General features: G+C 41.2%; 1 protein-coding gene and 1 long non-coding RNA gene across 4 annotated transcripts in view; both read left to right on the forward strand.

Annotated features, from left to right (window-relative positions):
* Positions 1-3,912: 3,912 nt before the first annotated feature.
* Positions 3,913-24,466, forward strand: part of LOC134533267 (stabilizer of axonemal microtubules 2) — a 107,132-nt gene continuing 86,578 nt past the window's right edge. For 2 of the 3 annotated variants that reach the window (XM_063370708.1, XM_063370709.1), the window contains exon 1: positions 3,947-4,003. In XM_063370708.1, the coding sequence (XP_063226778.1) occupies positions 3,963-4,003 (41 nt within the window). In that variant the 5' untranslated portion in view covers positions 3,947-3,962. The other variant, XR_010075285.1, reaches the window with a different exon arrangement.
* LOC134533269 (uncharacterized) lies at positions 10,736-24,391 on the forward strand. Its single transcript, XR_010075286.1, has 2 exons — positions 10,736-11,000; positions 12,443-24,391. It is a non-coding gene; the product is annotated as an uncharacterized LOC134533269 (long non-coding RNA).

Below are 24,466 nucleotides of genomic sequence, written 5' to 3' on the forward strand. Positions count from 1 at the left end.
AATTACTACATTATGTTTCTCACCATAAAAGTAATTGTCCATAAAGGTACATACTGAGGTTGTTTAAAACAATAGCATGTTATGAGACTTTGTAGTGTCACCTGATGGTATACTGTAAAGAGGAAATATTACTGTGTAAGCTCTGTGTTGGTAATGCTCAGTATAGAAATTCAGTAATGTATGAGACATTTGCAGCCTAGATTGTCACTAAAGAATATTTTTTTTTATGAAAAAAAAAACATAAATATTAAATTTTTTTTGTGTCCACAGTAATCTCTTTCCATTGTATTATTTTATCCGTAACATTCCTGTATAAAAAAATCCTATCATTGTAGCTTTCCTAATTGTTCGTTGGTTTACTTGATATGTACCAACACTTATTCGTTGGTTTACTTGATATGTACCAACACAGTGGGTGAATGTATCTTGAAAGCGATACCACATAAAAGGTTACATGTTACATTTAAATTTATATGTTCACTTTATAAAAAAAAATTCATTTATGTGCTGTGGAATGAAAAAAACGAAGACACATTGAATATTTAAACACTAATATTTTAAAGGCATAAAATCTTGCACTTTCTTTCTTGTACATACTAATAACTACAATGTGTTTTAAAGATAACTGACATGTCAAAAGGTAAAATTATTTATTATGAACGTTCAGCAAAAATCTTTACACTTTTCTTTCCTTTAAATGACAGAATTTTTTTTCCATATGAATCACCCAAGTTTGGTAAGTTTTGAAGATAGACAATCATGAAATATAAGGTTGTAAAAAATACTCTTTATTTCTCCAAAAAAAAAAAAAAATTATTTCACTTTCTTAGTTACTATCAATTAACTGGCAATGAAATAAAATTCTAAGTGAAATAAAAAAAAGCACTATTATAACAAAAATTCACAAAATAATTCATTTTCATTGAATGTCCAAAGAATTTAATCTACAAGAAAATGTTCTAGTGTCTTCACATGCCAGCATTAAACAGAAAATAATTCTTCCTTTCTATGGAGTGTCCAAGGAGTTTAATGTTTCAGCTCATTTTCTAATTTCCTTACATACCTGCAACAAACAGAAACAATTACAAGTACTGAGAATGTAGAGAATAAGTCATATAAATGGCAATCTGGAGACAAAGTCCATAACAGAAACTGTAGAGCAAAAAAGTAATACATAGTACTTAACAGAAACTATATAGCAGAAAAATAATATTCATGGCAACATGATACACACCAGATGGTCAACACATTTCATTTGGTGAGTATATGTATAATTTGATAAGCTCAATACTTTTGGTAGGCCTATCTTATTTAAATGTATACTGTTCTTCATGTATTCACATCTTTCAATATTTTTTTTTGTTTTTAATATTTGTCAAACATTCAGTTACATAAAAAATTGGAAATATCGTATACCTACATCACAAAGAGTGTTTGGTGATTTAATGCAATGGCAAAATTAGCACCTACACACATTAATTAAAAAAAAAAAAACTACTACTGCTTATAAATACAAGTGGTAACAATAGTTAACAGCACTTAGCTCTTAATGTTTCTCAGGTAGATGTATAGAATATAAACGTGTGGTGATTGTAGTAGTGACTGCATTTTGCGATACTGTATGCTGCAACACTAAGTGAGATTAATGGCAGAACAGTAAATATTTTTTGTGTAAACTTAAGACAAGCAGCCAGAAAAGTAGGTGGTTTATTTTTATGATTTTATAAAATGTTATAGTAATTAAGTAGTAGTGTTTTGTGTTTATTGTAATTTTATAGTTTATCAGATTTTTTGCAAACAAGAAAATAAAAATTACAAAATACCTTTTGCTTCCTGAAATACTTTGGAATCATTTTGTAAGACAGCACTGTGTTACATCAAGCAGTCTACCAATAGTTGTATAGTTTTAACATTCATGATTGCGATATCGCAAGCGCCGCCATGTGCGAGTCCCTGCTGTGCTTGCAAAAAGCTTGCTTCAATAAAAACAAGGGCCTCATAATCAGATTTTGTCACATATGGAGTTATGTGTTTCTTGCTGCAAGTATTGCTCTCTTGGGTAATGACTGAAAAACATATCAGGAAGTAAAAAAAAAAAAGTTATAATTTTTACTCTTCTTACTTTTGTTGATTAAAACAAACTTAATAAAATCTTGTGCAGTTTTAAAAACGATAAACAACTTAAAGTACCTCAACATTCTCTTGGGAAATATTTTGATACATGTCAGGATGTGAAAAAAAGTTTTTCAGAATTTTTTTCTTTATTCATTTAATAGCCGCAAAACAATACAATTACTCTGTGCATTTTATTTGCTGTTAGGAGAGAGGTGGGTAATAATCTTACGTTGTGGCTTTTCCACAAACTAAAAAAAAATTAGACAAAAACTTTTTTTGACACTAGTCTTAGCCCTGAATTTATCCTGAAAACAGACTTTAAATTTCTACAGGTTAGCAAGTAATCAAAGTTTAAAGCTTACATTATAAATATTATAATACCTGTGCATTCACACATACCTGTACGTTCTTAAAGTACAAACACTGGAAAAAAAAACTTTTGGACGGACATTCATATGCTCCTGTTACATCAGATATATATCTTGAGAAATAATAATGAAATGTAATATATCTTCAGTATGGTGTTCTATTATCCTAGTACAGGTAGGGCTTGTTCTTAAGTATAGAATATGATACCACAGGTAAAATATATACTGTAGTAGGTATGTTCTAATTCTAGAATAAGCATGGCCATAGCATAAAATACGTTACCAGAAAGCTAGTTTAATACACAAACATATTTTGTGCAAAACAAGCATTAGAATACTCCCCAACTAAAACCCCCATATAATCATGCTAGTGACATAATAATGCAGATATGGTAATGACATAAATGTGCCATGTTAATGTCATCATTAATGTGATAATGATATTGTGATACATACTTGTCCCGAAAGTGAAATTGGTAAAAGTTCGTATAACATATTCAAATTCATCCCTTGATCCAGAAGGCATGATCTTGTATACATTGTTCCTGTGGTACATTTTGCTTGATGTTTTGATTTGGTACATTGAAAGAACATGGGCATACTAACTTGTGTTATTACAATTTATATATGAATGTAAAACAGTTACAAAAGAAATTATTTCACAACACCTGAGATAATTTGTTTGTCTTGTGATGTTCTAGTATTTGTTATGTCCATACTCTTTCGACGTAACAAATTAAAACAGCAAGCATCTTGTACCACAAAACCAAGGGATCAATTTGGACACGTGATACGAAAAAAATTACGTCAACCTAGGCTAAACTTTAAAACCTGTAGAGAGAAAATATGAACTAAATGATGATACATATCTCTTAATTTACACGCAAATCTGAAGTTCAGTATCTCATATCCAAGTTTTTCACTTGATCCCGAGGTACATGATGCTTGCTGTTTTAATTTAGTGCGTTGAAAGATCCTGAACATAACGAATACTTGTAATATAACAGTGAATAATAATCTTAAGATTATTACTAAATATGCACTTTCTTTCTATGAATTAAACACTTAACCTCACAATTATTATTAATAAGTGTTTTTGATATCCACCAACATGGCCGTGCTGTTATGAAAATAAAAACAAAGTCACGAATTTGGCCGAAGGTGAAGTCTTCGGGCATGTTCGGGTTGGTCCTCAACCCTTTGTGAAATGTAGGCTTCCCGAGACTCACGGACCAGGGGGCCGATTCTTGACGCTACCGGAATAATTCCGCTACCGGATTAATCCGCGAGTTTCATTCCGGTAGAGAGTAAAAAACCAATTCTTGAAATTGCTGTAGTAGCTACCGGAATCAACATTGTCGGGTCAACGATAAGTCTTTACGGAAGTGTGGCAACGTTGCTTTAACTGATGACGTCACTGGTAGAAGGCCAATCACAATGAGGAAAGGTAAATTTCCCGTGGAAGTGGATGAATACTGAATGTTTTGTTTTGTTTACTCTTTGCAAATATCCTCGTGTTGGTAAATATCCTCGTACTTATCAAATTGAAATGAGCTGTAAAGTTACGGCCGAACAACGGGAAATTTTGCTATCATTCATGGAAAAAAATGATTCTTTGTCCAGAGGAAAATTTTATCCTGAATTTACCAAGAAACGTGCTGATAGTTTGTGGCAAGAATTTTATTAAAATTTACAATTCTTATCCCTTAAAAGTACTCGTTTTTTAGTTTATTGTTTCTGCTTACTTGATAGAATTTAAAATTCTTATCACTTAAAAGTAATCGTTTCTTAGTTTGTTTCTGCTTACTTTGCCGCAACTTTTTATGTTAGTGTAAAATTTGAGGTGAAAATAAATTTTATGCGGTGTTTCTTGATTCAGCAAACAATTGTCAATGTGTACATTAAGATTTTTATAACTGCAAGTCAATACAAAATTATAACATTTTATGAACATCATCTGGCAATTATCTCATGGTGCGGGGGGAAATGGGTAAAAGTTCCGTATTGCGTATCCAAGTTAACCTGTGATCCTGTTGGCATGATCCTGTACACCTGATCCTGTGGTACATAATGCTTATTTTTTTAGCAGTGGGCAGGCGCGTAGCGCCGACGTATTTCGCGCGACAGCGCGAAATCTGAAGTTATTCCAACTGATAAGAAAGATAAGCATCATAGAACACAGGATCAGGTGTACAGGATTATGCCATTAGAATCAAAGGTATATCTAGATACACCTGGATAAGCAAAACGGAACTTTTACCAAAGTTTGTAATTGTTTGGTGTAGGGGCTTCTTGAAAACAATCTTATGAATTTATCAACATAATCTTTCAACTATATCTTCTTCCATAATTTATTTAATACTACTTGTGTGGGTTTTCATCGGTGTGTGTTGTTTTCAATCATATTATTTGCGTGGTAGGAATGTTGGCTCTGTTTGCAAGATAGGGAAGGGTAAATAGGATAACCTTTATTTTCACAATCACTTATCACTGTGGGAAATTCATATATAAATGGACTCATTTAGAGTACTTTTCAATTATTCCGGATGGATGTACTTTTAACGAATACATGTGCATAATCTAACTACCACTATAGTTTTGTTCCATCAAAACATGACACACAATTGCAATATTTGGTGTCTAAAACGAATTACGTAATATGGAAACTACGTTACCGGTATTGTATTTATCACAATACACGTCAAATAAGCCACAAATTTATACACAGCAAAAATTTCAATGTTTTTTATGCTAAGTAGGTACAATATTAAGTATTTAATGGAAGATGGTAAATATAACTTTCGTAACGTAATATTTAAATACCTGCCATTGCAAATCACACAAACAAAAATGTAATACTTAAAACATTAAATATTAGTTAAATTGTTACAAAAGTTTTCTCGCCACGCACACACGAATTTTGAAGGTTGAAAGCATCACATGGCGTATTTTTATCTGAATATTCACATAACATAATGAGACGAATAAGTTATTTCTGGTTTTAAATGAAGTATTATAATATAAGTATATAAACACACGCATTATTAAACAAGATTTAAATGTAGCTAACCTAAACTAACCAAACATACAAACGATTTAAAAAAATTTCAGAACCATACCAGAGACTCCATTTTGGACAAATCATGGTTTAAAATAACAAACAACGTTTAAATCTCTACCGGAATTGTGATTCCGCCAGCTCACGAGGTGGCGGAATAATTCCGGTAGTTTGTGACGTAATTCCGATACATAATTCCGCTAGCGAGTGTTCAAGAATAGGGTTTAGCAAATCTCTGGTGGAATCAAGTAATTCAGCTAGCGGAATTCTTCCAGCAGCGTCAAGAATAGGGCCCCAGGGTGGACGTGCATCCCACGGGGAGACTTCAATCATTGTCTACACTTATTTCATTCTGGTAATTATATCACGTTCCAAAACCTTTTTTAATTAACTTCCCGTGTATGCCCGGTCTTTTTACGGTGTAGGGCCTATCCCAGCTGATTAAACGTAAAATTCCCCGCAGCACGCTTCACACGGGGCAGTGCAGCATACGGCGCGAGCCAACTATGGCCATCACAGACATTCGGTTAGTTGCCGAGGTGCACAGACACCGGCCACACCTAGTTAATGACTTTTAATTAATACAATAGCAAGCTTCAGTCCACACAGGTGGGCCCGAGAGTCGTCATTCCCAATTTACGAGATTTTCCGACTCCAATCGAACTCACCCCCTCAACCTCGACTGGCGTGAGGGCTTAATCTTAGTGATGGCACATCAGAGCGCTCAGTGTAAACATAGTTTAATAAATAGTGTAACTGTAACTGCAAGTGTAATTGCCAACGTTAATTAAACGTCCACTCCGCACATTCTGTGTGCGAAATGTATACGACAGTGCAAACCAGACTCGTGTTTGTTATTTGTGAACCTCCCAAATCCAGTTAGGCATCAGCGTGCTATGCTGTGTAGGGCCAGAAGTGCATCAGTAACCAGGGATCCCTAACACCACGACCACCGCTGCCGTTCCTAGTGGGCCACGCAGGGGCCTTCGTACCCACCGACCCACCTTGTGGTTAACCACCGAGTTAGCCTGGCGCCCTCCTGGATACGTTCTCCCGTAAAAACTCAACCTTCCCGCTAGGAACTACGACGGATCTCAAAAACACGAGAACCCGGGCGACGGTAACGGAACTTTAGAAACTTTGGCGCGAAAGAATGCAAAGCCCTTCATCTCGCGCCAAGAGCAAACTCCAGTACCGAGCGTCTCGCGGACCAGGGCAGACGTGCGTCCCAGGGGGAGTCATCATCCTTTGTATCCACTGAAATTCACTACTGGTAACTATAGTCATTAATCAAATCCTTTTCATTGCTTAAATTCCCCGTGCGTACCCAGTCCTTTTTACATTGTAGGGCCTAATCCAGCCGCTTAACCATAAACTCTCTGCACCATATATTACACGGGACAGTTCACCATACAGCACGGGCCGATTCCCGCTACAAGTGACTTATTTATTAAACATCGGGTGCACAGGCACCGGCAACAACGATGCAGAGATCTTGCATCTAATTTGACTACGAACCGCGATCCTTACAGGTGGACCCGGGTACCCCAGCTTTGACAATTTTCGGGATTGGCCGCCTCTTTCGACCTCCCCCTTAACCTCGACTGGCATTAGGGTTTAAGATTAGTGACAGCACGTCAGAGCGGCCAGTGTTAATTTAATTTAATTTCTTAGGGTAATTCAATATGCATCGTGTAAGGGTAAACTGTAACTGTAACTGTTCGAACCAATTAAACGTCCACTCCAACCACTCTGTGCGCGACGTGTCACCGACAGTACAAAACCGAATTCGTGTGTGTTATTGTGTGATTCCACCTAACCCAGCCAGGAATCAGTGTGCTATGCTGCACAGGGCTTGTGACGTGTTAGCAGCCAGGGACCCCTCCAACCGCAACCATCACCGACGGTCCTAGCTGGCCACGCAGGGGCATTCGCACCTACCGACCCAACTTTTCGTTAGACACATCATGAAATCATTCAACGATAAAAGCTGTTTATTTAATTAAGCGGACGGGTTCGCTCCAAGGAGAAAATTGACGCGGCGAGACCTCGTGGACATAGAGAAATGACACACACTCACTATTTGTGTGGCTATGAAACATGATTTTTTTCTGCAATTTAAATTGTAATATACGAAAAGGGTATTGAAAATTGAAACAAATATGGCGACACTATAAACTGTCAGGATCTTTATTTTTTTCTTACTCTCTACTTAGTTCCTTACAATAGCAAAACTTAATGGCTTCTAATAATGCGTTGCAATTTTTGCTTTTAAAGCGTGTTTTTTTTTAGTTTTTATTAACTCAGAATCGAGATAACATATCCAATTGTGAATCTAAACCATCCTCACTATTTGTGTGGCTATGAAACATGATTTTTTTTCTGCAATTTAAATTGTAATATACAAAAAGGTTATTGAAAATTGAAACAAATATGGCGACGCTATAAGCTGTCAGGATCTTTATTTTTTTCTTACTCTACTTAGTTCCTTACAATAACAAAACTTAATGGCTTCTAATAATGCGCTGCAATTTTTGCTTTTAAGCGTGTTTTTTTTTTAGTTTTTCTTAACTCAGAATCGAGATAAAATATCCAATTGTGAATCTAAACCATCCTCGAATCCCCGTGAACTCACACACAAAATTTCATCAAAATCGGTCCAGCCGTCTAGGAGGAGTTCAGTGACATACACACGCACACAAGAAATATATATATAAAGATTGTTATTTTATAAACAATAGGCCTACTTCATTGTAATGAAGTATCATATGAAAACACAACTTAGCCAGACAAACTGTGTGTTAGTGTATGAAGTAACAGAAGGTTATAAAACAGTAAAAGTTTAGTATCGCGTATCCGATTCGATACATTGATCCTGATCGCATGATCCTGCAAATATTGATCCTGTGATTGATGATGCTTGCTTTTCTAATTTATTACGTTTAAAAATCCTGTACAAAACCAAAACTAAAAACCTGTGATGTAGTAATGAGTTATGATTTAAAGTTGAATAATAATGAAAATATATATGTTTTATTAAACTTATGATAATTATTCTTGCTATACCACAATATTTGATTATGTTCAGGATCTTTGATCTGAATAAATGAAAAAAAGCATGCACCACACGATCAATAGGATGTACAGGTTCATGCATAAAGATCTAGGGATCACATGGGATACACGATACAAAACATTTACCTATAACACAGTGTAGAGCTTGTAACTTATTGATTGCTAAATTGAATGCTGAAATAATAATGTTTTACACAACTTCAATACAAACGCGCAATATAATCGTCATATCATTGCAGACAAAAATACTGCAATGTAGAATTCCTCTAAGCAAACTACAAAATTTAAATTAATTTAAAAGTATTTTTGAAATGTCAGTTTATTAAAACTATTTAATAAATGTAAATTGTGCACTTAAATTATCTTCTACGGGGTTGTGGTTTCGCTTAGTTTTGTGTACCTCTGTTATTTCATGTATTGTTAATGTATGCAATAAATTTACAGGTTTGAATGTTACAGTCGACACCATTTTGAAAGAAATCAGGGAAAGACAAATAGATTATTATGGTGGAAGATCAAGTCTTCATAAATTGTTAAAGAAGATGGGATTTTCATGGACAACTGTTGATGGACGAAAAGCTTTGATAGAGAATGAAAACATAGTATTGAAGCGAATAGATTTCTTGAGAAAGTATAAAGAAGAAAAAGAAAGAGGTGCCAATTTCATATTTGTTGATGAAACATGGATTTTCCAGAGAGGCAAGGCATTAATTTATTTGAAAATTTGTTCTGTGGTCCAATACAAAGTATTTCATTTCCATTTCATATATTTTTCAGGAACTGTATCAAAGTCATGGCAGGACAAGAGTCTACAATCTGCGAAGAGACGTACTGTTGGAGATGGTAAAAGGTTTATTGTTGTTAATGCTGGAGGGCGCACTGGCTTTGTGCCAGGAGCAGGATTACTTTTTGTTTCAGGTCAGAAGACTGCAGACTACCATGGCGAGATGAATGGGGAAACTTTCTTGATGTGGTTTGAAGACATGTTGGTGCATAATGGACAATGCTTCATATCACAGCACCCAGGTATGTGCAATGGTAAAGCAGTGTCTTTTTATTGCTCAAATTGTAATGTGAAAAATTTACATGTGTATAAGTACGAATATTCGAGACTAATACATTTTGCCAGCAATAATTGTTATCTTAATAGTATGCCTACACTACATTTTTTTAAACTATAATGTTTGAGCTGAAATTGATTACACACACAGAGATATATATATATATATATATATATATATATATATATATATATATATATATATATATATATATATATATAATGTAATTGAATTACATCATAGTGCAAACTAATTTAGTAGAGGGTTTGAAATACCAAATAAAAATTTTTTATTGCAAATAGCATTTGAAAATGACATAATTACTTGTTTGGTAAAAGGACCCACTTTATGAATGCTCTGTTGCCCTACTTAATAAATTAAAATAATATTTTCAAAAAAATTTCTAGTCACTAAACTAACATGCTTTGTTAAATTTAGAAATTCATTACGACAATATGCCAAAACACATGTTTGCTTTGCATAAGTACAGTAGAACCCTGTTATAATTTGTTTTTAAGGGGCTACAAGAAAAAAAAACATAAGCAGGAAATTCAATTTAGTACTTTTTAGTGTGGATTTATTGCCAATGGACTCAACAAGCTGCATAAAGATATATTTGATGCTCCAATTTGCTTGTAGCAAGCCAAAAACAATTTTTCTTTAACATCATGGTGCTTCCAGCTTCTATCTGCTTTGTCTTTACTTACACATTGTCTCATTGCTGTAAAATTGTCTCATTTCTGTATAATTGTCATAATTCACGACAGTGTTTACAGTGGAAATGCTTAAGTCCAGTTCTTTTGCCACTTGAACATGTGATTTAAGTGAATACATTTGAAAACACACAGAATGGCTAAAAATTTATGAATTTATTTGTTTTCCAAGGGTGTCAACAGGCAGTTAACTGCTAACATACACATATACATAGACAGTATAGACAAAGGCTTTTAATTTTTTTCGTCTTCTAAAATTTTATGAAGTGAACATTACAAGCACGAAACGCATAATTTGTGAAACATTATATCCAGGAATTAAATACATTGTCCTTATAGGGAAAATATTGGACTTGAAAAATAATACATTATAGGCAGGAAAACTTTATAAGCAGTAAAATTGTAACAGGGTTCTACTGTCATGAATTCTTATCAGCTACTTGAGTATTTAGTTAAATGTTGGCATAACGTAGGTTGAGAAAACACCTACAACGAACTGGACCAAGGATGCACTGATCGCGTGGCTGGAGAAGAATGAGATAAAACATGAAAATAATTTGTTGAAAGTGGAGCTGCTGAGAATAGCTAAACAAAACAAGCCCCGAATACGGTATATTATTTCGTTTTTTTTACAGCATTTCTTTAAAAGTGAGATAGTTGCAAAAAATTACGTATACGCCTTGTTCTAACACACTTTTCAGATATGAGGTAGACGAGTTGGCTTGTAACTATGGCCACAAAATTCTACGACTCCCACCCTATCACTGCCACTATAATGCAATCGAACTAGTTTGGGCTCAATGTAAACACCATTACAATAGTAACGTGGGGCGGGCTAAGAGATTTGACAATGATGCAGTTGCAGCCATCTGGAAAGAGGCTCTTGATGCTTCCACACCAGAGAGGTATTTTCATGTTGCATGACCAATGGGGTATTCCTTTTGAAGTAGAAATTGTTTTATTTTCCTGTAGAACATTCCTCAAGCTTCAGCAAAACCCTTACCATAAATTTTTACATAATACGTAAGTATTGTTGCCTAGCAGCCTGGTCCTACCATTCCTTTTGATAACTTTGTGTGCTAGTGTGTGTATAGTGTGATTATCATTTTGTGTATATTCATATACCAGTAATACAGTTTTAAAACAATTGGTAAAAATAAGTGGTTTGAATTTGTGTAGTTGTCGTTTTGAAAATGTGTTGCATGTATGTGTTTGTGTTCGTGTTTGTGTTTGTAATTTTATTCCCATGTGATTCATACATATTTGTGTAGTTTCTAGATCTAACAGTGGTGACTTATTTGCAAGGTTTTTTTTTTTTGTAATTGCAGTCCATTTGCAATTGTTTCATTTCCATAAATAGTTTTGTATTTATTAGTAATTGTGATATTACTTTCTGTTATGCTTAATCTTGTGTCAATGACTTTAAAGTTATGGTGGGTTCAGTGCTGTAGGCAGATTTCAATATTCAGATAAAATTTCAACGTAGAGAATTTTGAATATTTTCATCTAGCGAACTTGAATAGGTATTTACACATGTAGTTCTTGCACATTAGTATTTTCAAAAGTTATGTTATTATAGTGAAATACATATACAGTAAATCATCAAAACTATTCAAAAAATTAAATTTTCGCTATATCTCACTGTTTTTGTCTGGGACAAATTTTAACCAAAAACAAACACAAAAGTTATGAAATAAATATTTTATAATATGCATTCTAAGCCTTTATTGATAACATAGAAAATATTTACAGCTTTATTATATCTTGAATAAACCACTCAAATTTTTTTTTTCAGATAACATAAAACAAAACATGTTACTTCAAGTATTAAATAATAGCTTTGATAGTTGAGGAAAACACATTAAATGAGTTTTGTTGTGTTTAAAAATAGTTTCTTGTGGAGTGAGTTCAAAATTGTATGTAATAAAGAGCATGCCATGCATTGTTTACTATGCCGTTTTGACAGAAACAAACATATTTTGTTATAGAGTGGTTTTTGCTATAAACAGGTCATTTATATAGAGGTTTTACTGTATACATTAATTTTTTTAGATGGGCGAGGTGTGTGGATCACGTGGAGAAGCTAATTCAAGCAGACTGGGAGAGAGAAGTCCACATAGACAGCGGCACCATTCCTCCACTCATCATCCACCTCGGCGAGGATAGTTCAAGTGAAGACAGTGACAGCGAAGAATTTGAGGTTACGACACAGCAAGTAGATGGAGACAGTGAAGTACTGGCAGTTCCTCTTGATGATTTACCCGGGTGTTCTTATTGAGGTCTGTATGTAATAAACACCTGGGCAACTGTAAGTATTGGGGTTTGAAACATTTTTTTTTCTTTTATGCATTCCCATTAAGTATGTTGATTACTGGAACTTTATGTATTAACTTTATATTACACATATTATAAAATTAATAATAAATTTCATTTCTGGATTCGTATAGGTGTATGTGAAACATTTTATTTTGTTGTGTCTCTTCATTTTTCAGTGAACTTACTTGGAAAACAAAAAGCCAGTCCCCATCCAGGGCCACAAATAAATAATGCATATAAGTGGTATAGAAATTACTGTCAATTCTTTACCACAATTTTACTGTTCATAAAATTATGATTTTGTCTAATAAGTATACTCAGGAAAATGTATATAACCATATTTTTATTTGTGGTAGGGGTTTATTAAATAAAAGAAGAAAATTCATTTTTAAATGTTTTCATCTGAATTTGTTAATTTTATTAAATCTTCAATCCTTAGTCTTTTCCAGATTGCTTAGATGGACAGCCATATGTATAATTTACAATACTTTTTTTTTCAGATGCAGAAAACTGTGTTGAACTGTACTAAACGATGATATTTATTGCTTACATAAATGTTGTAAATTTATATGTTCTCCTAAAAATTTACTTTAAATTATATGTTATTTCTTTAGCTAACAAACTTATTTTTTAATATTTTTACCATTGGGTATCATAAATGTTATGCACATATACATGTATACTTAGATCATATTCAAATTACTTATATATATATATATATATATACATACACACACACACACACACATTGTTTTGACAGCTGGTGATTGTAAACAAACCATTTGACATTTGTCACATGGCAATGTTTTTGTTTACATACGGCGGAAGGATACATAGTGACATTAAAGTAGATCCGGTGAAAAGCAGGGCTTCAGAAAAGTAGGAGGTTACCGTGGATGGACTATACAGTGTGTTCTGTGTAGGGGAGAGGGGGGTTAGTGTGGACATGGGGTTAGTGTGGACAGTCATGATATATCTTTCAGTATTGACAGAGAAAAGCTAGTAATTTTTTCAAAGGTTGGCTATTCTGACTAAAATCATGTGATGCAGTAAGGAGATGAGGATTGTATACTGTTTCTTAATATCTATGTTTATATGTTTTTGTTGGTTCCTGCTATAATTTTGCAAGCTTATGAAAGGTAAGATATTTTCAGACTTATTTTTCATGTAGTTTTACTCCAATAGTTCTAAAAGTATGTTTTGTCAACTTATCTACAAAAATTTTAGTTAATATATATTGTCGTCCCAGGGCCCTTAGCACCTTCCCGGTCCCCGATTTACGCCTGTAAGTTTAATTATTAATGTATTGCCTAACGTGGCCAGAACTGGGAGCTGGGGAAATGAGGTTCAGGCCGACTGGAGGAGGTGGATGTTGGGTCGAAAATTAGGAAACGTCCGCTAATTGGTCGCACACTGATTTATTTTGCGGCTAGTCCGCCTTAGTCCTGACCGCACCTGTCCCGAAATAACGGAATCACACGCTTCCTGCCTCACCGAGAAATGAATCTTCCTCCGATAATCTCGTTCAGTGACGAAGATGAACAAATAGGTACTAGATATTGACGAAACTTTAAGACAGACACATAAACACGTACGTGGCTAAGGATTTCGGAACTCGTGGAGCGCAGAGTCGCAGGTCCATACTGCGCGACAGCCAAGTGGCGACTGACTCGCCCCTCTCACCTCGCACACGCTTTGCGCCGCGCGAGGGGTGATTGGAGGGGGGAGGGAAGTCGGCGTGGAGAGACTATATGTTCGCTGCGAACCAGGTGCGGCCCCTACAGAACTACACATAAACCCTATTGTAACATATAATTATTATTTAAGAAATATTTACAATATATACAGGAAATGTCCGTCTTGGAGCGGTCCTTATAAGAGGCGTTACGGCGCACGCGGATGCATCCCTAGTACATAGCACTGCACTGCACTGGGGGGGAAAAGGGGCGGCTTCCCTCAGGTACACAGCGATGGGCAGAAACTGCCTCTAAGCCAAGGAGGACAGGGCAACTGTCGTCATATACCCCCTCTCCCCGAGGCCGCTCTGCCCACCGACGTCGGCTCAGGCAAGCAGGTGCGGTCGAGTCTGGTTGTAAGTTCGGTCAGGTGTGTGCACATCGCTCATCGGAAGTCGGGCGAACCGCGGCAGCAGCTGCATGATGCTGCAGCAAAGTCCACCCCTGTCAGTCCATCATAGGTCACGGTACATGTACTGCCCTTCCCACTCATAGTCCCAGAGATAGTAAGGAGCCGTCACGCAGTGTGTGCACTGGTGTACTCTGGGCCCATCCACAGCGTGCACCACCATCGTTGTCTCCTCAGGGGGCATGTCTAGTACCATGGGCTGCACCTGTTCCTCGTCACTCTCCCCGCTGAGAAGTCGCACCATCACTTCGTCGGCCATCGCGTCGCTCGTAGTCGCCCGCCCCTCCCCCCCCCCCCCCCCCCCGGGCCATCGCTCCCATGGGCGGGTGCACCCCCGTCGGCATCTCGTTTAGTGGTCAGGAGGGGTCACCATCGGGTCGCTCAGGTCGATCAAGTCCCCGAGATTTGTGTCGACGTCGGGCACATCCTCGATGGTGACGTCCGACTCGCATGGTCATTCATCATCATCGTTCAGGAATATCGTGTCCACGAGGTGCTCCAGCTCGTCCAGGCTAACACCCCATGGTCTCCCTCTGTCTAATGCCTCAGATGTCGTCGCTCCCCCCCTTGTACCCTGAGTGATGCCGCCGTCCCCCACATGGCCACCCTCAGGTGTCGCCTGTTCCTGCATGGCCCGGTCGGGCTCTTCCGCCGGGTCGTCGCTGGGTACGGGTGTCTGTAGGTGGCAATCGTCGGTTGAGTCCACCTTTCAAAGGTTGTCTCTGTGCACCTTCGTCGTGCGCCCATCAGCGCGACAGACGAGGTACGTCGTGCTCCCCCAAACAAGCGACCACCTCCTGTGGCCCCGCCCACTTGGGCGCCAGTCTGGCGCAGAACCCCCTGTTGCCCGACGACGGATGGTGGCAACATACGTACACCCACTGTCCTCGCTCGAGCTTACCAGGGGCCTGGTCGTCTGGGGCTTTTGTTGTGCCAGGAAGAGCTCCTGATGCCATCGGGCATCGTCATGTAGCTTGTCAACAGGTGTCATGTCCGGGTCGGCGAGTGCTTGTGCTTACCCGGGCAGGGCGAGGTTGCGCCCCTGCACCAGTTTGGCGAGAGAATGGCCTGTGACCACATTTGTCGGTTGGTGCAGGCAATACAGCAATGTCGGCAGGTGCAGGTCCCACTTGGTGTGGTCTTCGTCCAACCAGATGCGAAGCTGAGTTTTTATGTCCTGGTTGCGCCTCTCGGTCGGATTCGTGCGCAGGTAGGAGGTGGGCATCTTGCGATGCCCACAGGACAACCGCCAGTGTCTCCCTATGAACTGCACCCTGTTGTCCGTCAAGAGGACCCCGAGATACCCGTATCGCGGGAAGAACATGTGCTCAATCAGGGCAATCATGGTGCCGGCCTTCATGTTTGGTACAGCGAATGCCTCCGCCCAGCGGGTGAAGATGTCTGTGACCACCATGATAAAACGCTGGCCACGGGACATGCAAGGGTATGGCCCCATGTTATCCACCACCACAGTATGGAAGGGATCCCAGGGCCGCCGTGGGACCTGCTGCTCCTCACTGTCGCTTCTCCGGGACTTCCACTCCTGGCAACGCTGGCAGGCCCTGACATAATGACGTACCTCTGCAGCGTCACCTGGCCAGTGGAATTTCCATCGAATCTCCCAAGGCTTCTGCTCTGCACCGGGATGTCCAGCCAGGGGGTGGTCATGCAGGTACCCCAGTACCCATCTCATGGCCTCTGGCAGCACATGGGTCTGCCACCTGAACGACCTGTGTGGCTTCTGGTCTGGAGCACACCATCAAGACTCCGTTGGCCCGGTATCTCCTTCTCACCGCACTCGGACTGCCGGGACTGTATGTCTGGGTCCAGGAGCTGCTCAGCATGGACCTGCTAAAGCAGATCTGCTATCATCTTTGGACATGAGTCAGGTTCGGGGGCCGCAGGGCTGTACAGCGCATACAGCTCGAACGGATGAGGCCCCGAGTTCTCGACGATGGGCTCGTGTACCGGGGGAAGCACCTTCTCCCAGCCCTGGTCGTCGCAGAACTTACTTATAAATCCGAATGTCGAGACAACTCGTCGGCCAGCTGATTCTCTCATCCCGGGACGTGTTCGACCGAGAAAGAGAACTCCTGGATCAGCATGGCCCAGCGGGTGAACTTGGACTTCCGGCCCTGAGCAGAGTCCAACCAGCGAAGGCACTGGCTGTCGGTCCTAAGTGTGAACGAGCGGCCTTCTAGGTGGTGCCGATAGTGCTGAAGAGCCCAGACAACCACGAGGCAATCCTACTCGTTCACGTGGTACCTTCTCTCAGCCGGCCCAAACTTCGCGCTGGCATACTCAATCACACGCCTAACTCCGTCGCCATCCACCTCGTAAAGGACCCCACCCATCCCCTCCTGACTGGCATCCATCTGGACAAAGATGGGTCGCCAGGTTTCAATCGCGACAGCGTGTGACAGTACCGGAAATGGTCTTTGACCTGGCACAGGTCCTCGTCCGTGGCGGGCGTCCACCGGAACAACAGGTCAGTCATCGGGGCCGTGATCGTCGCGAAGTCAGGTACAAAAGACCGCAGCCAGTTCAGCAGTCCCATAAGGTTTTGGAGCTGCTTTCTGGTCTTTGGCGCTTCTCCTCAATGAGTTCCAGCTGGGCAGGATGCGGACGGCACCCCTCCGCCATCAAAAGGTGCCCCAGGAACATGATCTCCTCAGCCCCAATGTGACACTTGTTCGGCGCACAAGTCAGTCCATGTCTGGCCAGCATTTCTAGGATCAGCGCCAGGTGGTGCGCGTGATCCTCCCATGTCCCAGAATAGATGATGACGTCGTCCAGATAGGCGCTGGCGAAGACGCTGATATACCCGTCCAGGATGCGCACCGTCATAGACTGGAAAGTGGCTGGGCCGTCCATGAGCCCGTACGGCATGGCACAGAACTGGTTGCGCCGACCATCTGGCACAGTGAACGCTGTCTTCGGATGGTCGGCGGGACATACTGGCCCTGCCAGTAGCCCGACTTCAGGTCCAGCATCGTGAAAATTTTTGCATCCCCCAGCCTGGCCAAGTCATCAGTGATGTTGATCTGCGGGGGTGGGGGGAGCGTGGCTAGTCAGTCTGTTGATGGCCTTGAAGTTTACACTGAAGCATAAACTCCCATCCTTCTTAATGGCCAGCACCACACTCGAGTTGTATGGGGAGGTGTTGGGCTCGATGACCCCATCGCGCAGCATCTCATCCACCTGGGACTGGATCGCTTCGCACTCCCGGGGCCCGAACTCATGCATCCTCTCGAACGGCAGGCAGTGCGGCACCATAGGGATACTGTTCTCCGTCATCGTCGTGCCCTTAAATGGTCCGTCCCCGCAAATACCTGAGGTCGGAACTCGAGGGCCCGGCTGATGGCGTCAGCATGCTCTGCTGGGATGTTGTGCCTGAGGTTCTCCATGTGGGTGACTTACTAGGGAGAGGGAGGGGGCCGTATGCCGTACACCGTCCAGCGCCCGCGGGTGCCGAAGTTCATCCATCCAGCTCGCACCTCCACAGCGACATCGACCTCGTGCAGCCATGGTGCCCCCAGGATCAGCCCCTCGCGCAGGTCGGGGACCACCCAGGCCGTGGCATATCTCGCACATGAACATTGAACGGAACAGGGCCTAGGATGCTGCCCTGTGGCACTCCTACTCTAATCTGCTTTAGGTCTGACGTGGCCCCTTTAGTCGATACTCTAAAGGTTCTGCCTGCTTGGTAGGACGTGATTAGCTTGACATAACATTCAGGGAAATCAGCTTGGTATAGTTTATAGAGAAGCCCTGCATGAAGCACTCTGTCAAAGGCTTTCTCTACGTCTAGGAACATTGCAACAACATAGTCTCGTACGTTAAAGGCACTTGTGATCTCTTCAGTGAGACTTACTAGCTGGTGAACTGTCGAATGAGCACCGCGAAAGCCGAATTGCTCATTTGGCAGCAAATTATTTTCGTGTATGTGACAATTTAGTCAATGCAATATTATGCTTTCGGCTATTTTCGACACAGTATTAAGCAGGCTTATTGGTTTGTAGTTCTGGGGCAGTTTTTGTCTTTGCCTGGTTTGTGGAAAACTATTGCTTTAGCTTCCTTCCACTGGGAGGGGAAAATACTTAGCCTGAGCATTGCATTAATGCATTCAGCCAAATATTCCAAGGCCTCATCTGGGAGCTGTTTCAGAACGATAGCTTGTATGCTGTCATTCCCAGGTTCTTTTGCGGCTTCATTTTCCTGATAGCTCGTTTGATTTCCTGTGCCTGAGTTAATAGAGGCTCAGAAATAGTTGGCTGGTGCAATTTCTCGCTTAATTCGCGGTAAATTTGTGCTGTATATTGCCTATCACAAGGCACCATGTTTGGTTGAAAGGCTGCTTCCAGTGTACTAGCGAAAGCTTGTGCTTTTTTAAGGGGTTTGAAGGGTTGTCCATTATTTGTTTCGAGGGGCGGAATTTTTTCAGATTTATTCAAAAATCGCTTCGTCATGGTCCAGGCACTCCCATCCTGAATATTTAGTCTAGCGATTTTTGCTTCCCACTGGCTGCTTCGCCACAGTGAGATTTCGTCAGAAATAATGAGTTATAGCTCATTTATTCTTTGTTTTGTTTGAAGAGTGCATCGTCGTGTGTATTCACGTTCTGTTTTTGCGTGATATCAAGTCGTGTATGTATGCTGGCAGCTCGTCGTGCACTAACTTAACCTCCTTCTCTGGGATGCACTGGCTTATACCATCCTGGAATTCAGCAGTAAATTTAGTCATCGCGGTGTCTAAACTGTCGCTATCGGTTATGTCAGCGATGTCTGACAGATTTTGCGCGACTTTAGTTTTAAATCCTTCCCAGTCGGTGTGTTTGTAGTCCCGAAATTTATGTGGCGGGTTGGTTTCCGTGTTCGTATTGTCTAAATGTAGGAGGACAGGAAAATGGTCGGACGACATGTCGTGTACAACCTCGAGTTCGAATCCCAAGGTTACATGTTTATTAAGCACGATATCCAATATGTCAGGTAGATTTTTCAGTCTACCTGAGTCGAATGTGGGTTCAGTAGGAGCATGAACCTGATATTTTTTATCAAGCTGATGCGCATAAAGAAGACCACCATTTGCTTTCGCGCGCCTGCAATTCCACTCCCGGTGTTTCGCATTTATGTCACATACAGTGAGGAAGCTCGGAGCGGCCCCATACATGACATCAAGTTCCGCTACACTGAGGGACCTACCTGGTGGGGCATACATTGAGATGAGTTTAATGTTTTGTTGGTTTATGTTTAAGTTTATTCGAACAACTTCTAAATTTTGAATAATGGATAGCTGGCATGCAGTGTGTTTAATGCTGCGGTGAACTACCAGAGCTACTCCTCCCCATCTGTTTTGTTCTCAATCGCCCCTACGAACTGTATAGTTTAGTATTGTTAGTCAGTTGGTCGGTTGCAAGTGTGTCTCATTAATCGCAGCTATTTTAATTTTACATTTTTCCAGGTGGTGGATGAATTCCGATAATTTATTTTTAATGCCACATGATTTCCGGAAAAGGAGGGAATGTGGACTTAACCTATCGGCCGGGGTTGTTATGCAACACGGGGCCTGTCTAGTGGCTGCCATTGAGCTTGGCAGCCAGTGACTGGACGAAGCCCATCATCGCATGGACTTTTTCCGTTAGTGAGACAGATGGGTCGCACCATATGACCATAAGCTGGCACATGGGGACAATTGTGGCCGCCAGATTTTCATTTGTGTTGAAAGTGTGTGACTGCTCGAGCACTTTCTGGAAGTCGGTCAGGCCTGGTTTCGTGGCTGGCTGCTCTTGGGGCACGGGCGGTGCAGTTGGCAGCACTGGTATTGCGTCCACTGCCATGCTGACCTCAGGTGTGGGAGCTACCTGCGGCCGGGTGAGTGCGGTTGTGTGTCTCGCCGGATCTGGTGCAGCCTTGGCTGCCATGAGCTTCTCCTGGACAGGCTGTCACGGCCTGTCCGGCCCAGGCTGCACGGGCCTGTCCTGGGTGGGTCGTGGGGGCTTGCCCTGGCCATTTTTATGGCCCATCGGGTTCTTCTTGAACCCCTGCTTCCGCTGCCAGGGGTTATTTGCTAGCACTGAGCAGTCCAGCTCGTTGTAGCCAGGCTCGCAGTGCTGCTCCAGGGGCGCAAATCGGTTGCCACCGGCCTGCTGCAGGTAGTCGCCGAAGCTCTGGGGAAGGGTGTACCTCGGGGTTTCGCAGGGGTTTGGCCTCGGGGGGCCGAAGTAGCCCTGAGGGACCCTCTGTGTCGGTTGGGGCTGGGGCTGCATTGAGGCCCGCCGGTTGTCGCGCAAGTCGTGGTGAGACTGTTGCTCGCACTGCTTGCGTACCTGGGGCAGAAGGTGCCTGCAGGTCTCCTTCTTGTATACCTGGCAGCCCTTGTAATTCGCTCATTGCGGCTCCTTGCATTGTGCTCACTTTTTTTTATCGAGGTTGCCCTCATTGGGGCAGTTGGGAGCCCGGTGTGGCCCGCTGCACCACCGGCACACAGGGGCCGCGTGGCAAGCCTTGCCAACATTGTTGTAGCATTGGCATACACTACATTGGGAGGGGCCTGAGGGGCGACGGTATTCGTCGACACGCACTAGCATGCCAACGAACTCCTTCAGACCGTATATGTGCTCAGAGTCGCAGCTCTGAGGCACCTCGATTATGAGTGCATCGCACTTCTCGCATCGTTGCCGGTACTCCAAGAACCAGTGATTCTGGACCGGCAGATTTAGGGTGCTGAATTCCTCCTGGAGGAACTCAGATGGTGTGTGGCGGTGCACTCTGTGCAATACAGACTTTTTTGGTACTTTGTCCCTCTGAAGGAGGACGGAGTGCTGTGCACAAATTGCCTGCAGGGCTTTCACTGTCCTGTGGTAATCGGGGATGGACGCTACATTTACCTGTATTTCGTCAAGGCCATGGTTCTGGCACGTGATCTTGTCTAACACCATCTGTTTAAGGGCAGTGACACCCTCGGGTACTGGTGCCTCTGGTCGAGGAAAACGAACAGGGGCTTGATTCGAGGTGCTTTTTTGGTGGGCTCGGTCGTTGTTGTTGGCTGATGGGGGCGGGGGGCGGGGCCCGCCTCGTCATCACTGCCCGCACCAGACACCTCTTTGTGCAGGCGCTTAGCTCGCTTGCCAGTGGCTACTGTCCAGCCACTGGATTCGTCGTTTCTCGGCCCTGAAGGGGCCTCACTCACTGCCATTTCGACAGATTCGCTTGTCATTGTATTGTCACCTGACGCTCGGGGTCCACCCACTGACTGTCCCCCGGGGCTAAGTTAGCCCGGTTCGGGCTAGGCTATAGGGGATCTAACTCCCAGGGTGTTGCCAAGTTCGTCGGTCGTCACTACTTACTCTTACTCCGCTTTACCATTACCACCTGTGTGCAGTTAGCACAAAGGCACCTTTATCAACCACTGGGTAGCATTAATAAGTGCTAAACACAGCTTAAGCATCGAGCACTGGGTAGAGGTGGGTCTAAGAGTATCAACCTGATACTTTGTCACTGATACGCGCCTGTATCAGGAATGGCAAACGAGTACACTTGAAAAGTATCAGAGACTTCAGTATCAGTTCAGAATTCACCTGGAACAACACCACGGCCAATGAGCGCAGTACCCGATCGCAGATGACGGTCACTTGGGCGGAGCTTGTGAAAGGGGAGGGAGTAGGAACGACGAATAAGGGATAAAGAAGGGAAAGCATGTAGGGGAGGAAGCGCAGGGGAAGGTGTTGAAGCTTTGAAGGAGAGGCGCAAAGCGATATTGTTACAAGCAGGGCTGCCACTCATGGGTTTTTCCACCCAGATCTGGGTTTTTCCAATGGTGTTTGGGTTTCTGGGTTTTTAAATAATGAATTCCAACAATTCTAGGTTTTTTATAATTTTAATTATTTTTATACCTAAAACAATAATAAAGGTAGTAGCTACTGTATCTGTTGCAATATCTGTTTGATAAATGCAAACAAGTCTGTGTGTTTCACACACAAAAATACATATAAACACAAAACTAGTTTTCAAGAAGCTAAGTCGAATATTAAATTAGACACATTCTTCAAAGAGGCTTGCAGAACACAAAACCAATGCAAAAATTAACCTTCAAACCAATCTTGTAGAATCAGACTCTGAATAAAGACTAACGTACATGATGCAGTTTTATAAAAACAATTACCGGTTTAAAGAATGCAGTGATGGTGTTTGTTTTGTCATGTATATATTTGTAGGTTTTTTTTATGATATGTGCTGGTCCAAGTATTACTTATACAGCCATTTTGCTGCAGTGTAATTTTCTTGTATTGGTTGTATTTAACCATTTTCAGTCTTGTAAGGTAATTAATTGTTTTATATTAAAACCAGTTATGTTTATATTTTTGAATTAGTACGCAAACATTTTCAACGATAGCATTTTAGACGCATGTGGGTTTTTTACCCATGTGTCTGGTTTTTTTTTGTAGGTTATCTAGGTTTTTCATGAATATCAGAGTGGCAGCCCTGGTTACAAGTCGTTTTGTTTATTGTCCTACTTCGAAGTACGCTCAGTGCGCAGTGCGTGCACCGTCTCGTTCAATAATAAAACTAATGAAATTTTAATATTAAAAAGTACATTAATACAAGATATAATATTTATATTTGTGCACCTAACAGCTATGAAAATGGAAATAAATTCTCAGTTGACACTAATAACAGATGTAATCAACATATGGACTTTCTTTTTTCGAAAACAATTAGTAACTAGTGTTTTTATACATTAAAAATTCACGATTTTATCAAAAATAAAAAATAAAAAAACAGATAGGTACATTAGTGAGCATACTATATCAATGTTTTTTCAAATGTTTCTTCAGATTAGTCGATGATTTATAACTCAGTTTTTGTTTACACAAATTACAATTAGCAAACTCATTATTTTCCGTGAAAAAATTCCACACAAATGAAGTCTTTTTCGTGCACTTATCCATTCCTTATTTCACTATAAAGATACTAACTACAAAGCATGACAGCCCGCAACATGGTGATACACGGCCAGGACGAACTGCAGTGAATGTTGAACTGATTGATACTGGTTGTATCAGGCGGGCATGAGAGTATCAGAGGTAGAGAATTACCAGGCGTGATAAATAATGTATCAGATTCTCCTTCCGGTCGCACGGTCTGCGTACGCGGAGCTTTGTTGCCTCCTGGGACCATCTGATACAGAAGTATCAGAGACTTGTAACATGGTACAATGCTGTATCAGTATCAGGTTGGAACAGATACCGAAAATTGCTGTAACAACCTACCTCTAGCACTGGGTAGCACTAAGAAGTGTTAGCCACATTTGAAGCGGCAATCTCGAGGTTCTCGAAGAGCAGCTCCGGGACACGTCCTTCCTCGACCGAAGCACAGCTGGAACCTTACTTCTTTCTATGATTCAACCAAAAAAAATGAACAAAATTATTATTTACGACTACAAAACTAAGTATTGTACAGTGGAACACACTTCAAAAACACTTAACGAAAGCACGTATAATTTTATCAATCTTCCTGCGTTGAAGTAATCTCTTTGCAAAAATGTTGAATATGAAGTAAATAGACCAATCCAGAAACAAGCGTGCAGTTTTTCCAAGAGCGTAAAAAAATTGACTTG

Source organism: Bacillus rossius, chromosome 6 (genome assembly GCF_032445375.1).
Source record: "Bacillus rossius redtenbacheri isolate Brsri chromosome 6, Brsri_v3, whole genome shotgun sequence".
NCBI classification, from domain to species: Eukaryota; Metazoa; Arthropoda; class Insecta; order Phasmatodea; family Bacillidae; genus Bacillus; species Bacillus rossius.